At 37.4% G+C, this 15,922-nt stretch overlaps 1 protein-coding gene across 21 annotated transcripts in view; it reads left to right on the top strand.

Annotated features, from left to right (window-relative positions):
• Positions 1-15,922, top strand: part of CADPS2 (calcium dependent secretion activator 2) — a 508,494-nt gene that overhangs the window by 139,610 nt on the left and 352,962 nt on the right. For all 21 annotated transcript variants that reach the window (XM_057504726.1, XM_057504721.1, XM_057504717.1 and 18 more), the window contains exon 2: positions 717-830. In XM_057504726.1, the coding sequence (XP_057360709.1) occupies positions 717-830 (114 nt within the window). The remainder of the gene's footprint in view (positions 1-716; positions 831-15,922) is intronic.

Genomic DNA, 15,922 nt, shown 5'->3' with positions numbered 1-15,922 from the left:
CTCTTCATTCACGTCTAACTCATCCCCAGTGATTATGGCAGCAGGGCCCAGGGTGAGGAAATCTGGTTGTAAACGTGTGCTCCTCTTCCTGGCTCACTGTTCTTGACCCAACGTACTGTTCTCCTGTTGCCTCTTTTCTCTTTAGGATTTGTCTCTTTCTCCTTTTCCTTTGTTTATCTCAACTCAGGCATTGTGGTATATTTGTTCATGGAATCCAAACTCTCGGTGTCTCCGAAATGTCCATTCCAGAGGATTCTTACTCAGGGCCACTCTGTCCTTTGTAGGCTTCCTTCCTGTTGCCTCTTCTCTAAAGCTGATGTTGCTCACTCATCTCCAAGAGTGCTTGTCCTCTCGGCAGTTTTGCACAACAGTTAATTTTTCATCAGAGTTCTACATTTTTCCTATCTGTGCACACAGAGACTGAGTCCTTGAATGCAGGAATTCCATCTGGGGCAGAAGTTTGTATGCCATCGCAGTATTAGGATTTTAGAGAATGTGGGGAAGTGACTTGGAAACATTTTAAAATTGAGCCATAGTGTAAGTAGTAGGATGTTTTAGCAGCCTTTATTTTTCTTTACAATGAAGTGAATTCTAAGTGTCACATCTAGCAACAGCTTATAGCAAATAGATGCACATCTAGCAAATAGAACTTTTCAGAATCATTATGTTTCATGGATTGTTTAATCTCTCAGCTAACTCCCCCTTTTTTCTTACAGCTTAACAAGCAACAGTTGCAGCTATTGAAAGACCGGTTCCTGGCCTTCCTCAATGGGGAAACCCAAATTGTGGCTGATGAGGCATTTTGCAATGCAGTTAGGAGTTACTATGAGGTAAGTGAAAAGAGCTTTGTTTTTGTCATTTTGATCCTTTTCTTAAAGTTTTTTTTTAATGGCTTTCCCATTTTAAGAAACTCAGTGTTATGCTAGGAAGGCTGTGAGTTTGCAACTTTCCAGAAAGCACTGTCAATTTTACTTTGCAATTTAACAGTTCTAATTCCACAGCCTGCTTTTGAGAGATAAACAGAATTGGAAATTATTCACATCTTTTGAGAAGTAAACTGTTTAGAAAAATCTGGCAATGATTGATATAGCTGAGTATAGCTATCTTTGGGTCCACATGTCTAAATTAACCTTTTTAATCGGTATTTCTAGTAGGAAATTGCTATCCTGTGCCATTTTTGTTCCCTGAGCTTTATAATAATTAAGGCCTGTAACTAATTTCAAGAGGATAAATTGAATTCTTTTCTTCCTCAAGGAATAATACCAATACCACCTGGCTGTTTGTTCTGATTTTCGTTTGTGACTCATCAGGAATTCTCTATGGATTTCCTATGAACACCACTTTCACACATAGTCATTAACTGCTTCAGTGAGTTGTCAGTGGATATTAAGCTTAAAGAATTCCCTTTTTTCCTAAGCATTTCAGAGTCATTTGACAAATGGATTCCTTTTATTGTGCAGATACTCTAAGCCTTTCAGTTGAAAAAGCAGAACATGTAAACATATATTAGACTAAAAAAAAAATGTGGAAATGTATCTGAAGCTCTCTGAGGCAGGAAGTATCTTTGCATGAAAAATATAATCACTGGATGTACAGATAATTGATTGGATTTGTAATTCATTGACAGTATGCATCAGTAGTTACCTAATGCAGCCCAAGAGACGTTTACATAACCCCAAGTCTTGGCCTCTTGAATTGGATGCAAGTATAGAAGTCTTACCAAATGTGTGTTGGCATAAATTTTGTTGCAATAGTGGAGGTGTCTAAGTGGACCTTGACACATAGTATAAGACCTGAAAAATCTGAACAAGGATGGACTAGAGCATTACATTTCATTCTGCAAGAACTCAAAGCCTGAGTCTTTTAGTCAGAATCTTACGAGATGAAATCTTGCCCTGAATCTTAAAAGATGAAATGTAAGGGCCTATACTTGTGTCATCTCATAAAACAAAAGGAAAGCCAAAAATCTGTTCATAAAGAAAGCAGTGTGACTCAGGAAAGTAAGTTGTATGAAAACATATAATTTAAAAAATCAAGCAGTAAGCTGATTTGGGGTTTGAGTAAATGGACTATTGCATGTTCCATGTTAACACTGGGAAAATAAACTTGGTGAGGGGGATGTGGGGACTCTCCATACTATATTTGCAACTTCTGTGTGAATCAAATTATTTCAAAGTAAGTGTAGTCCAGAGTAATTATTCCAAAATAAGTTATTTTAATAAGTTTTAAAAAGTAAGCATAACGTGATACGGGCACATTTTAGTAAAAGGCACACTTAAGCTGTGTTGATGAACAGAATGTAATGTAATGAAGGAATATCCCCATTGTATTATAAGTGAGGATTGTGTTCTTTTCTGGACGTGATATATAAATCAAAAGATGTGGACACATTTAGGATAAATCAGGCTTGAAACATGTCATATGTAGGTTACTTGAAAGAATTGAGGTGTTGAGCCTGGAGACAGATTAGGCTCTGTTGGTGGTGGTCCCAAGAATAAAACTAGGGCTGATAAACTACCAGGGGAAGATTTCAGCCTAATGTCATTGGAGTTCGTTGGTCTGCCCAAGTACAGGATAGGCTGGTGAGTACAGTATCACTGGAGGCCCCATTCTGGCTGTGCTTCACAGTCACTAGGAAGGCATACTGTGCAAAGAGGTCGTGGGGCTCTGAGCCCTTTATTTCCTGGTTCTCATTGTATCCCCAGGGTATAGCCCCCCAAATGCAATCAACAAATCCTTGCTGACTAAGGGACTGAGTACTGTAGTGCTTAATGCTCTATGTAGGAATGATATATTCTGTTCTTTATTCTTATGTTCTCCATAATTCTATTTTTCTAAAAGTATCATTTCAATATTGCCATGAAATTTCCTCACATTGTGACTGTTCTCAGTTCCATGGTTTGTTTCCTCAAAGATGCCAGATACCTAAGAAGCATGGTTGGGCTTTCAAGTTCTTTCTAACCTTCTATTCTGTGATTCTATGATCTTTTTTGGCCTCTTCTGTCTTTTGAAGTCTGTTTTTCAGGGATCTTTTTGTTTGCTTACATACAATTGCTTTCAACTATTAATATCTATCAGTGATCATTTTCTCATTTATTAGATTTCATGGCCATTTCTACCCATGGAGATATATGTGAAGAATCCCCATATTAATGTTATCAATTAAATTGAAAATATGTTTTCGTACTCTGGGGACACAAATTCTCCCAAAGTCTGTTTGCTGTTAATTTCTTTCAGCTTCATAAATGATATTTATTTTATAGTTTTGTGAATAGCCTTTTCCATCTTGGTTGTATGTCTCTGTTTTCAATAGAAAATTAAAAATTATCTGTCTGCTCATATACTGGTTGCACTTTCAGATATTTTGCCTACTTTAATTTCTGCTATCTTAATATGCAACTAAAGATTTCATTTCTTTTTTTCCACATTATTTGAGCTAAAATATTTCTACAAGGTGTATTCATTATTTTAAAGGATAAATAATTTCTTTCAACTAGATCATAGCGGGATTGGATCTTTCTGGCTGTTTATACATGGTACCTTCTTGGGTGTGTGTATGTGTGTCTTTGGCTGTTTAATAAGTATTCAATGCAATCAAACATTTAGTGAAAACAACACCCATACCCCTTAAAGTTTTCCAAAAAGTGGAAGAGGAGGAAATACTCCCAAACTCATTCTATGAAGCCAGCATCACTCTAATACCAAAAACAGGCAAAGGCACCACAAAAAAAGAAAATTATAGACCAATATCCCTGATGAACATAGATGCAAAAATACTCAACAAAAAAATATTAGCAAACTGAATTCAAAAATAGATTGAAAAGAACATCCACCATGACCAAGTAGGATTTATTCTAGGGATGCAAGGATGGTACAACATACAAAAATCCATCAACGTCATCCGCCACATCAACAAAAAGAAAGACAAAAACCACATGATCATCTCCATAGATGCTGAAAAAGCATTCAACAAAATTCAACATCCATTCATGATAAAAACTCTCAACAAAATGGGTATAGAGGGCAAGTACTTCAACATAATAAAGGCCATATATGACAGACCCACAGCCAACATTATACTTAACAGCGAGAAGCTGAAAGCTTTTCCTTTAAGACTGGGAACAAGACAAAGATGCCCACTCTCCCCACTTCTATTCAACATAGTACTGGAGGTCCTAGCTGTGGCAATCAGACAACACAAAGAAATAAAAGGCATCCAGATTGGCAAGGAAGAAGTTAAACTGTCCCTGTTGCACATGACATGATATTGTACATAAAAAACCCTAAAGAATCCACTCCCAAACTACTAGATCTAATATCTAAATTCAGCAAAGTTGCGGGATACAAACTTAATACACAGAAATCTGTTGCATTCTATATGCTAATTATGAACTAGCAGAAAGAGAAATCAGGAAAACAATTCCATTCACAATTGCATCAAAAAGAATAAAATACCTAGGAATAAACCTAAGCAAGGATGTGAAAGACCTATACCCTGAAAACTACGGGACACTCTTAAGAGAAATTAAAGAGGACGCTGATAAATGGAAATTCATCCCATGGTTTTGGCTAGAAAGAATTAATATTGTCAAAATGGCCATCCTACCTAAAGCAATCTACAGATTCAATGCAATCCCTATCAAAATACCAACAGCATTCTTCAATGAACTAGAGCAAATAGTTCAAAATTTCACATGGAACGACAAAAGACCCCAAATAGCCAAAGCAATCCTGAGAAGGAAGAATAAAGCAGGGGGAATTACACTCCCTGACTCCAAGCTCTACCACAAAGTCACAGTAATCAAGACAATTTAGTACTCGCACAAGAACAGATCCATAGACCAGTGGAACAGAACAGAGAGACCAGATATAAACCCAAGCATATATGTTCAATTAATATATGATAAAGGAGCCATGGATATACAATGGGGAAATGACAGCCTCTTCAACAGCTGGTGTTGGCAAAACTGGACAGCTACATGCAAGAGAATGAAACTGGATTATTGTCTAACCCCATACACAAAAGTAAACTCAAAATGGATCAAAGACCTGAATGTAAGTCATGAAACCATGAAACTCTTAGAAGAAAACATAGGCAAATATCTCTTGAATATAAACATGAGCAACTTTTTCCTGAACGCATCTCTTCGGGCAAGGGAAACAAAATAAAAAATGAACAAATGGGACTACATCATGCTAAAAAGCTTCTGTACAGTGAAGGACACCATCAGCAGAACAAAAAGGCATCCTACAGTATGGAAGAATATATTTGTAAATGACATATCCGACAAGGGGTTAACATAAAAAATATATAAATAATTCACACACTTCAACACCCAAAAAGCAAACAACCCAATTAAAAAATGGGCGGAGGATATGAAGAGACAATTCTCCAAAGAAGAAATTCAGATGGCCAACAGCACATGAAAAGATGCTCCACATCGCTAATTATCAGGGAAATGCAAATTAAAACCACAGTGAGATATCACCTTACACCATTTAGGATGGCCAACATAGAAAAGAATAGGAACAACAAGTGCTGGCAAGAAAGTGGAAAAAGGGGAACCCTCCGACACTGCTGGTAGGAATGTAAACTAGTTCGACCATTGTGGAAAGCAGTATGGAGGTTCCTCACAAAACTAAAAATAGAAATACCACTTGACCCAGGGATTCCACTCCTAGGAATTTACCCTAAGAATACAGGATCACAGTTTCGAAAAGACATACGCATCCCTATGTTTATCACAGCACTATTTACAATAGCCAAGAAATGGAAGCAACCTAAGTGTCCATCAGTAGATGAATGGATAAAGAAGATGTGGTACATATGCACAATGGAATATTATTCAGCCATAAGAAGAAAACAAATCCTACTATTTGCAACAACATGGATGGAGCTAGAGGGTATTAAGCTTGGTGAAATAAGTGAAGTGGAGAAAGACAAGTACCAAATGACTTCACTCATCTGTGGTGCATAAGAACAAAGCAAAAACTGAAGGAACAAAACAACAACAGACTCACAGAACCCGAGAATAGACTAACAAGTTACCAAAGGGAAAGGGACTGCAGGTGGCAGTGGGGGGGTGGTAAGGGAGGGATAAGGGGAATAAGGGGCATTATGATTACCACACATAATGCAGGGTGGGGTTCATGGGGAAGGCAGTACAGCACAGAGAAGACAAGTAGTGATTCTATAGCATCTTACTATGCTGATGGACAGTGACTGTAATAGGGTATGTGGTGGGGACTTGATAATGGGGCAAATCTAGTAACCACAATGTTCCTCATGTAATTGTGTATTAATGATAACCAAAAGAAAAAAGAAAACAAAAAAATAAGTATTCAGTGCATACGTTGCTCCTCAAAACTTTATATAGAACATATTCTGTAAAGATAATGATGATTTCTTATATGACAACATAATTTCTGTTGTGTCATTTCTAGTAAGATGTCTTTGGTTTAAGTCCTGGCCTATAAAGTAATAATAAGGAAGAAATCTACTTTTGAAATGTCATTAGTCTTTTACCTCCGAGTTAGCATAACTAGAAAAATAAGTAAGTGGACCCAAGCACCTAACCCATGTAACTTAGCACAAATAATGACAGAGAGGGGAACAGGAATAAAAGAAATGCCAGATAGTATACACAGCTACTTAATAAAAGCCAGCAAGTGTAATCTTGATAATTTCATGATTGCTAATTGTTAGATAAAGCTGTATTTTCATATATATTTTAGATTTTTTCCCCTTTAAGTCCCCCCACACACACACCTCCTTTCCCCCTAGCTGGTAACTTACTGTCTGGAGGAAGACATAAAATGGACATTAATTCTGTAAGTATTTACTTTTTTCTTTTTGGTCATATGTCTTTTGGCTGCTTTTTGTTTTCAGTTTAGGACACTTCAGCTGATTCTAGGGATGGACACACATAGGTTTATTGTAACTGTGACTTTCCAAGTTGTTCTTCCCCTCAGATAGATATCTGCCTCTGTTTTACAAACTTCAAGTGGATCTCTTCCAAATGTAACCAATGACAGTGTGATTGGTAACAGATATGTGGAAAAGTAAATGGCCTTTCTTTTGGAAATTTCCAAAAGACAGTAAATAATTGCTTACTAGCTGCTTTCAGCATAATAGCAGCTTTCAAGTTCTGTTATTGTGCAAAAAATGGATGTTTAAGCTTTTGTTTCTCTTTTGTGTGTTAGCTTTGCTCACAACTTTTCAGAAAAGATGTGTTTTCTTATTTCCATTTATTTATGTTCCTTCTGGCTTCAAAGTATGTGTAAGTTTGCAGAAGTATTTAATCCTTAGAAAATCACCAAAGGAGTGTTAGGTCTTGCGTCTACCATCTCCATTGCTACCATTTGCTTTTCAGACTTTTTCCTATTACACAAATGAGAATACCTTCACAAAATTAAAAACAAGTTGTTTTCAGTGTCTATATTCAATTTCCATATACAACAAAACATTACTCATTTTCACCTCAAGATATTTAGTTCTAGTTTTGGCCCTTTTATTTAAGTTCTGGGAGCCAGAAGTTTTCTACTTTATTACATTAAGAACACTTTAATAGAATATATGTATATGTCAGAGAATTTTAAAAACACTAAAAGAGGAAAAGGTTATTGTTCTAAAACTGTTCTAAAAAATAAAGTTAATTAAGAGGAAAAGAAAACATTACCTGATCCCTGTAAATGACTCCTTTAACAGTTTGATGTTTCTCTTTTGTACAGGTGAAATTGGAATCAGGTAAAAAAAATTTTTTTTAATGTAATACCACATTATGACACCTTTTTTTTTTCATTTTTTTACTTTCTTTATTGAAGTATGGTTGATAACAATCTTATGCTGGTCTCAAGTACACAACACAGTGGTTCAACAATTACCCATATTATTAAATCCTCGCCCCACCCCCCGCTACTACAGTTACTATCTGCATCATGAGCGTTCTTTAATAGCAAATATTTTCTGTAAACATGGTTTTAGGTAGCTGCAGATTAGAACATTGTGTGCCTGTATCTAAATTTTAATTTCCTTCTTTATTGTTATGTACTTAAACTTAAGGAAGCTTTCCATTTTTGACTATTAAAATGCTGAAGTGATCATTCATATTCTTAAATTGATTCATCTTTGGTAAATTTCTCCAAGTGTATTACTGGGTGGTAGGGGATAAGCATTGACTAAACTCTCTGTACAGGTTACCAAATTTCTGTCAAGAAAAGTAGTAGCAATTTATGCTGCTAAAACAATACATGAGAGTGCCATGGGTTTTTTCCTTCACATTTGGTGTTAAGATAAAATAAATGGCAACCATTAGGTTCACTTGTTTCTACTTTATTGGTGGAGTTTAACAGTACATATTGGTCATTCATATTTCTATGTGAATTACCACTTCATATCCTTTCCATTTTCTTATTTGGATGTTCCTTTTTTAACTGCTAATTTATTAGTACTCTTTATAAACTAGGAAGATTATTAAGCCTTTGTTAGGCCACAATTATTTTCTAAAAAATTTTTTGCCTTTTGCATTTCTCTAACTTTCTTTATCTCCAATACTCATATTCTGTTCTGATGGGATGAAAGATGTGGTATTTCAAGTACAGACTGTACTCCCATTCTATTTCTTGTGCATTTTATTAAGTCATTTGTGACAGTGGTTTGAATCATGCTTCCTCTCACCCCATTCCAGCTACCCAACTTCTTAGATTAGTAGCTCTTATGAGTAACTCTATGAGAACATGCTGGCATAACTCATGGCATTGCTGTGGACCTATTTCCCCATCCATTGACGGGGAAGATGATCCCTGAAGGCCCCTCCAATTGCACCGATATCTGAGAGTTTGTTTCTTTAAAAATTTTTTAATTGGAATGTAGTTGACGTAACATTAGAATAGTTTCAGGTATACAGCATAGTGATTCAACCTTTAAGTACATGAGAAAATGCTCACCAAGGTAAGTGTAGTTAACATGTGCTTCTTTATACTTCTCCTTTTCCTTGACCTGCATGTTTGCACATCTTCAAAATATAAAGAACAACATAAAAGGAGCATGGCTGGACACTATGGGCCCAGGGCAAATCTCCAGGCCATGTTTTTGAATTTCTATACACATTCATCTTTGAAAAAAAAAAAATGTATCTTATTCCTAGTCCAAAATGCAAAGGAACTTGACTTTAGGAGTCAACTTCTTTCCAAGGAAATTGGGAATATCTGCTTCACCTTCCCACCGCCAGCAGTCAGTATGGCATCATCCTTTTACTTTTATCTACCTTCTTTCCTGACATTTTACCCTGACTCTTAAGACTTACTTAAATATTAAGTATAGCTGCTTAATACCTTTTAAGACTTTTTGTATTTTTGTAAGGATTTTTCTTTTTTAGAATTAACATACACAACCTGAGTGTTACTTAGTCTTGCGTGTGTGCAAGCTGGAGGAAAGGGCTGGCCAGATATGCATGCAAATATTTTGATAAAAATTTCCTTATCATTTTACTTTGAGATAGATTTACTTTTCATATTCCAAGGGATGTTTGACCTGTCAAAATCTCTTTTAAACTTTGAATAATGCCATGGAGAAGGCATATATTTTCAGAGTGAATTGATGATCGCTACGTAAACCGAGATTGGCAGCCTGTGGCAGGAGGGTGTAAAAAAAGGTCAGCACATTCATAGATGAAATCCAGTACCCAGTAATGAGAAATGAGGTTTTAAATTTGCATTGAGCTCCGCAGATCACATTGTATTTGTTATTTTTGAGATTCGCTTTTTTAATTTCACATCACATTTTCCTAAATTCTAAGGATGGCATTTTAAATTAAGCAACCTGCAAGAATCTGTAAATAAGTTTTCTGAGATTCATTTCTATTTAGGGTAGCATGGTTTGTGCTGCCTGTCAGGGTGTTTTGTAGACTTGCCTGCATTCTTGATGGCATCCATTTTGTGATGAACACTGGATAATCCATCTAAGAAATCATCTTCTTTGAGCATTTTCCTCCTCTTTCTTCACATATCCTAAGAAGAAACTGAGATTGTGAATTTTTCAAACCCACAGCAAATTTGTGCCAGAGGTTATGGTTCGATCTTTACCTGTTCAATCAATCTTTTCTTCTGCATCCACTTTCTCCTAAAAGGATATTGTATCTTTAAGTGGGCTGGAGGTGAGAAGACCTAGGCAAATTTCCAGTTTGGCTAGTGATCTAGACATTAAGCCCAAGCCAGGTAGGCACGAAGAGCAGAAGCAGGCATGACCTAACCATGTGTAGCATTCTCTAATCTCCAAACCCAGCTGGAATGTCCAATTTAGGGTTACCACTTTGCCAAGGGAGGCCTTGCCATTTCTGGGGTGCTCATCTTTGTGCTATGCCACAGCCTTTCTATACTTCTCCCTGGCACCACAATTCAGAAAGAATTTAGACATCTCTGGGAGTATGTGTAACTCTCAGGGTCTTTATCGGACACTCTTGGTTCTTCAAATCAACAAAGCCATATCCTCCTCCAGGGAAATGCCGGGTCAGTTTTTGGAAGATCTCTGAGCAGTACACAGCTGCAGCTTTCTGCTGGCTCAGCCCGTTTGGTCTCACATAGCATTTCACAAGATTACTTCATTAAAAACGGAAATCCTCTTTAACTTTAAATGTCTTCCTTTAGTAAGTTGCTTAGTTCCATTGGCTTTAAATTACTTTGTTGCTGAACGTTAAGCAACATTCTTTGAAAAACTCTAGTTAGTTATTTACCTCATTAGGCAAGTGATATCTTAGGTGGATTGATTTTCTTTGTTTTTTGGTTTTATTTTTGTATCAAAGTTCTACCTAATTTTAGAGTTTGAAGTTGCCTTTATTACCTGGAGTACTGTTCATTTTCTAAAAGTTTTTAGGGGTAAATAATCCCACTTGCCTGACTCTGTGACCATGAAAGTCGTGAAGTCAAATGCATTTCTTCTTCTATCAGATTTACTCAATAGATCTTTAAAAAAAAAGAAATCATTGAATTTCTATTTTTAAAGCTTTCTATCTTTTGGTGTCAGGGGTGAGATCTTGTGATGAATCACATGTATCCTGTTAGCATAATCCCATTGGGTGCTGCTCTCACTTTGGTATACTTAAAGCTTTTCTCTTGTATAGTCATAAAAAATGGATAGGATAAGCCCTTGAAAGTATAAAGCATTAAACAGGCAAAATATGCAAGTCTATGACTAGCTAAGATGGTCAGGGGTCATCTGTGTCTTTACATTTTTGTTTGAGCTTATATCATTTAATTACCTTATAGTAGTAATTGTTTTCAAAAGACTTATTGAAAGGCCTGTTTTCATTTGGTAGCCTTATAAAAGACATGAAACACATAGTCCCTACTATTTAACACTTCACAGTTTTAAAAAGTTATTTTTAAATGCCACTGAAGATACCACTAGGATGAGAGTGTTGTTTTCATAAGGTCATTGGGAGGAGCATTCTTCTGCATACAAATCCAAGTTTATGACATGAGTTTTATTTAAAAGTGGTTGAGGTGATGAGGTAAGATTTGGTTTCTTGAAGGACAGCTATTTGAAAAATAATTGTCAAGCTGTTTAGGAGTTACCTCCTATTTTTAGCCAAGAGGAGAGGATATCAGCTATGTGTGCATTCAACCATCCACTGTGTGTGAGGTGCTATGCAGGTACAGGGGTCCACCTTGCTCTAAGCCCTCAGCATTCCATTATGCTTCAGACACTTTCCCAGTGTTGCTAGCTATAATGTTAGGGCAGAACATAATGAGTGCTCAGAAAGAAAAAGGTGGTTTCAGAGAGAAACTGATAGATTGCAATTTACAGCTGAGATTCTTAACCTGATAGAATTCAGGGAATCTGACTCAGATGGGAAAACATTACACCTTTATATTTACTAATCTCTAACCAAAATCCAGCATTTAGTTACATGGTGAATGTAGCTAATAAACCACAATGATGCTAGCAGCTTCTGTGGCTCTACCACCAATTGAATTCATGTATTCTTGTCATAAGTATATCACCTGTTTTATTGCAGCTATCTTGAAATACAGTTTATATTCATGAACTACACTGAAACTATAGTACTTTCAAATTGCTCATTACATCTTGGTAATGAGTTATTAAAGATGCACATGAATTGCTGTTGCACAAACTTGTTTTTAATATAGTTTTGTAAACTGTATTTCAGTAAAACTGCTTTCCTTTGTAATCCTATGGATTTTACTTCATGCATTTAAAAGCATTATTTTGACAAGGGATTCATAGACTTTACCAGACTGCCAAAAGGCTTATGCTACAAAAATGGTTAGAAATCCCTAACTTCTAGGTTTTGTGAAGACTTTACCACAGAGGAAGTAGAGTTTAAACAACTTCCTTGGGGGGGTTAAAACAGCAGAAATACCTGTTTTGTTTCTATGTGGGTTGGAATTCCAGATCTAAGAGTTTTTGTCTATGTGACTCCTGGAAATTAACCTTTCTGGGCTTCATTTTCTTTAACTGTAAAACAGAGAAAATAATATACCTACTTCCCAGGATTGTTGATGAAACCAATTAATGAATTGAAGTTGCTAAGCACAGTGCAAATGTGGGCTATTATTATTATTACCTGGAGTATTGTTTTCCCAAAAGTATCGCCTTTTTTTTGCACAACCCAATTCATATCACCGTGTGTATTGTTTAGAGTTAAGAACCCTTTCAGAACAGGAAACCATGGTTTATACAGTTGTAAACATATGGACACTAAAGGAATCATTTTATTTTTGAGTTAAACTCTTCATCTCATTAAATAAACATTTAATTTCTCATTAGGTACTGCCTCATGCCCTAGAAATATAAAGATGAATGTGCCTGTCCTCCGGGTCCATAGTCTACTGGGAGAGACAGATGTATAAGCAGTTGATTATTAAAATCGCCTTGGCCCACTGCACCAGCTTGGAGTAGGGGATGACTGAGACTATATCATTCTTCTAAAGTTTGCCCTTTTTTTGTGAGCAAACCTAGAAGACTTGAATGTGTTGGCACCTACCTAGAAATGGAAATACTATGTACATAGAAATTTGTGTGTAGATTCTTTATAAAGCTGTGAAAATTAAATAAGATTATGCATATTAATCATATGTGGTTAATTTTCCACAAAGACTGGCACATATTATGTTTCAAATGATAACTTTTCAGTTGAACTATATGAAACTGCCAATATCATCTTGATATATTAAAGGTAACTTCCTGTGGATAAACCTAACAGTATTCAAAGCAGACATAATTACCTCTATTTTCCATCTCCCATGGGTGGCGGTGTATGATAGGAGTCTTTTGAATATCTAGCCATCAGTTGGAATCTGGGTGATTTACTTTTAGGAATGTGACAAGAGGTACATCCTTTTTAGGGATATGCTAGAAGATCCCAAAGTTTCCCCATGTATATCCCTCAAATATATACAGTTTTATCAGACCTTAAACTTACTGTCAAGATGTATTTAGAATCTACAATTTTAACAGCCTTTAATAGTGTTTCTTTGTGTTTTTAATTTTGTTTTCAAATGTGTCATGTCCTCCCAAATCACATTTAGAAATTAAAACTAATAGTGTTATTTAAATTAATGAGACTATTATGTTTTCACTATGACATATATTTATTATCTCTAAAAGTTGTCTGTAGACCAACTCATCAGGCCTGACTGATACCTTCAGTGTGGCACTCATATCTGTTTTATTTTTACTCAGCCTCTGTTTTAGTGTCCACTAATTATGTGGATTTAGAGTAGTCCAGAGCACCAAAAACTAGGGGGAAATTGTGAAGGGTGTGATTCAAGCGTAATGTGTAGGGAACATTATTTTAGTAATTGTAGTTTTCTATGGCAAGAACTTTCCCTTATGAGCGAGTTCTTTCTGTTCTGAGATGGTTTGTATATGCTTTTTTAAAAAAAATTACAACAAATAGTTGCAGAGAGGAAATTTTTCTTTCCCCAGTGACTTTTAATCTCTACATGATTTTGATGAGACAGTAAGTGATGATTTTCTACATTTGGTGTTCTTTTTTTTTTCCAGTCACCATGGAATATATTTAATCCTTTATATACTGCTGAGATTTTAACTTGACTACTGAGTTCTCTGTTCTAAAAATTTCTATGTCTCATAAGGGAATTTAATTCTCATAATCCCTATGTCACACTAGTTTGTCTTTTACTTTTCTTATAAAATTATGTGCACATTTGGTGTAGTGTGGACCGAAGGTGTTCAACCAGTGATTACAGATGGATATGAAGGGTCCTTCAAGAGGTAGGTATTACATATGCTTAATCCTCTGTTCCATGCATGTTGTAAAGGAAAATGGAGACCAGCCTTCCCGCTCTCTGCCTGTAGCCTTAGTTTTTGTAATTGACTTCATTGCATGCTCTAGCGCACGCACAGATGATAGGCGTGGTGTGAATCTCTTCCCCCTTCTTTGCTTAAGAGAGTCAGAAAAGTAGACAATTTGAGCAAGCGAGGGAGCAGAGAGGAGGGGCTGTGCATCATCTCGAGCAGAGCTCAGTGCATCAGTCAGCCTGGCCCCTTTCCCTCACCGTTCCTGCTCCTGCTTCTTCTTTCTCCTTCGCTCTCTTTTCCCTCCCCCCTCGGCAGAGCTCTCCACCTAGTGGGCTGCACCCCCCCATCCCCCACCTAGGGCCGTCTGAACTGCCAGCGGCTGAGGTTACCACCTCCCACTCTTGAAGAACCCTGGCCTGCCCACCCACAGCTCAAGCGTACAAAGAGGGCTGAGTCCGTACGACACTGGAGGGATTCACAGCCTGGCTTTTCCTTTACTTAGCTCTTCAGAATTGTGTACACTTACAACGACATGAGGTAGCAGTGCCTGAAAGTCTTATTATTGACACAAGTGGCATTTGACTATCATAAATGCCGCAGGGTTGGAGGAGGAAGCAGGATGGAATTCACCGTGACCTTGGATTGCTGGCCACATTCTCTGAGAAAGAGGTTCACTTCCGTGTTTCTAGTCACTGTTACCCCAAACCAGATGACGGGTTCTTGGCTCCCCGCTTGCTCCCTGAGGGTAGCCGGAGGTCAGGGCTGCAGCCTCTCTGCTCCACGGTGTTTTCTGTGTTTGCGGTGTGTAGTGGTGGTGCATTGGAAATGGACTTGTTTGGGCAGTTCCTTGTCAGCTCTGGAAGTTAGTCCATTCAGACGCGTAACAACGCACCAGAGACTGGACGACTTATAAGTGACAGATGTTTATTTCTTGCCGTCCTGGAGGCTGGGAAGGCCTACATCGTGGTCCTGGCAGGTTTGGTGTAGTGGCTGGCAAGGACCTGCTTCCTGGCGCTCAGATGGTGCCTTTTCAGCGTCCTTACACGGTGGAAGGAGCTGGGGATCTCGGGGGGCCTCTGTTATAAGAGCACTAATCCCATTCCTGAGGGCTCTACCCTCATGCCTTAAGTATTCTTCAAAGGCCCTGCTTTCTCTTGTCACACAGGGGGTTAGGATTTCAACATTTTAATTTTGTGGGGACACAAACATTCAAATCCTAGCACCTTATTTCACTAAGCTTCCTCATACATGCTGGACTATTAGCTATGGCGAGTAAACTGTGGTTACCTGAATATAATAGACATAGCTTACTCTTCATTATCCTGCCCTTATCTATCCAGAGAACCCTGTGTCCCCTGAGACCGAGCTCACGGGCCACCTCCTCCAGGCAGTCTTCCCTAGCCCCCTCCCTCCTTCCCGGCCTCTTCCCTCCTCAGTCTTGCTCCCTCCCTTCCCCTCCTCTCTCCTCCTCCATCCCTCTTTTTTTCCCTTACCCCTTCCCATGATTTTCGTGTCAAAAAATTTCCAGATATATAAGAATATAATGGAGAATGTTAATAGGAAGTTCTTTAAGTAAGCAGGTTAAGATGCATTGGTCAAATTGCATAGTGACATTACATACACTGCACATACAAAGTT

The sequence above is a fragment of the Manis pentadactyla genome, chromosome 7 (genome assembly GCF_030020395.1).
Source record: "Manis pentadactyla isolate mManPen7 chromosome 7, mManPen7.hap1, whole genome shotgun sequence".
In the NCBI taxonomy this organism is placed as follows: Eukaryota; Metazoa; Chordata; class Mammalia; order Pholidota; family Manidae; genus Manis; species Manis pentadactyla.
This window is presented reverse-complemented; position numbering and strand designations above follow the sequence as displayed.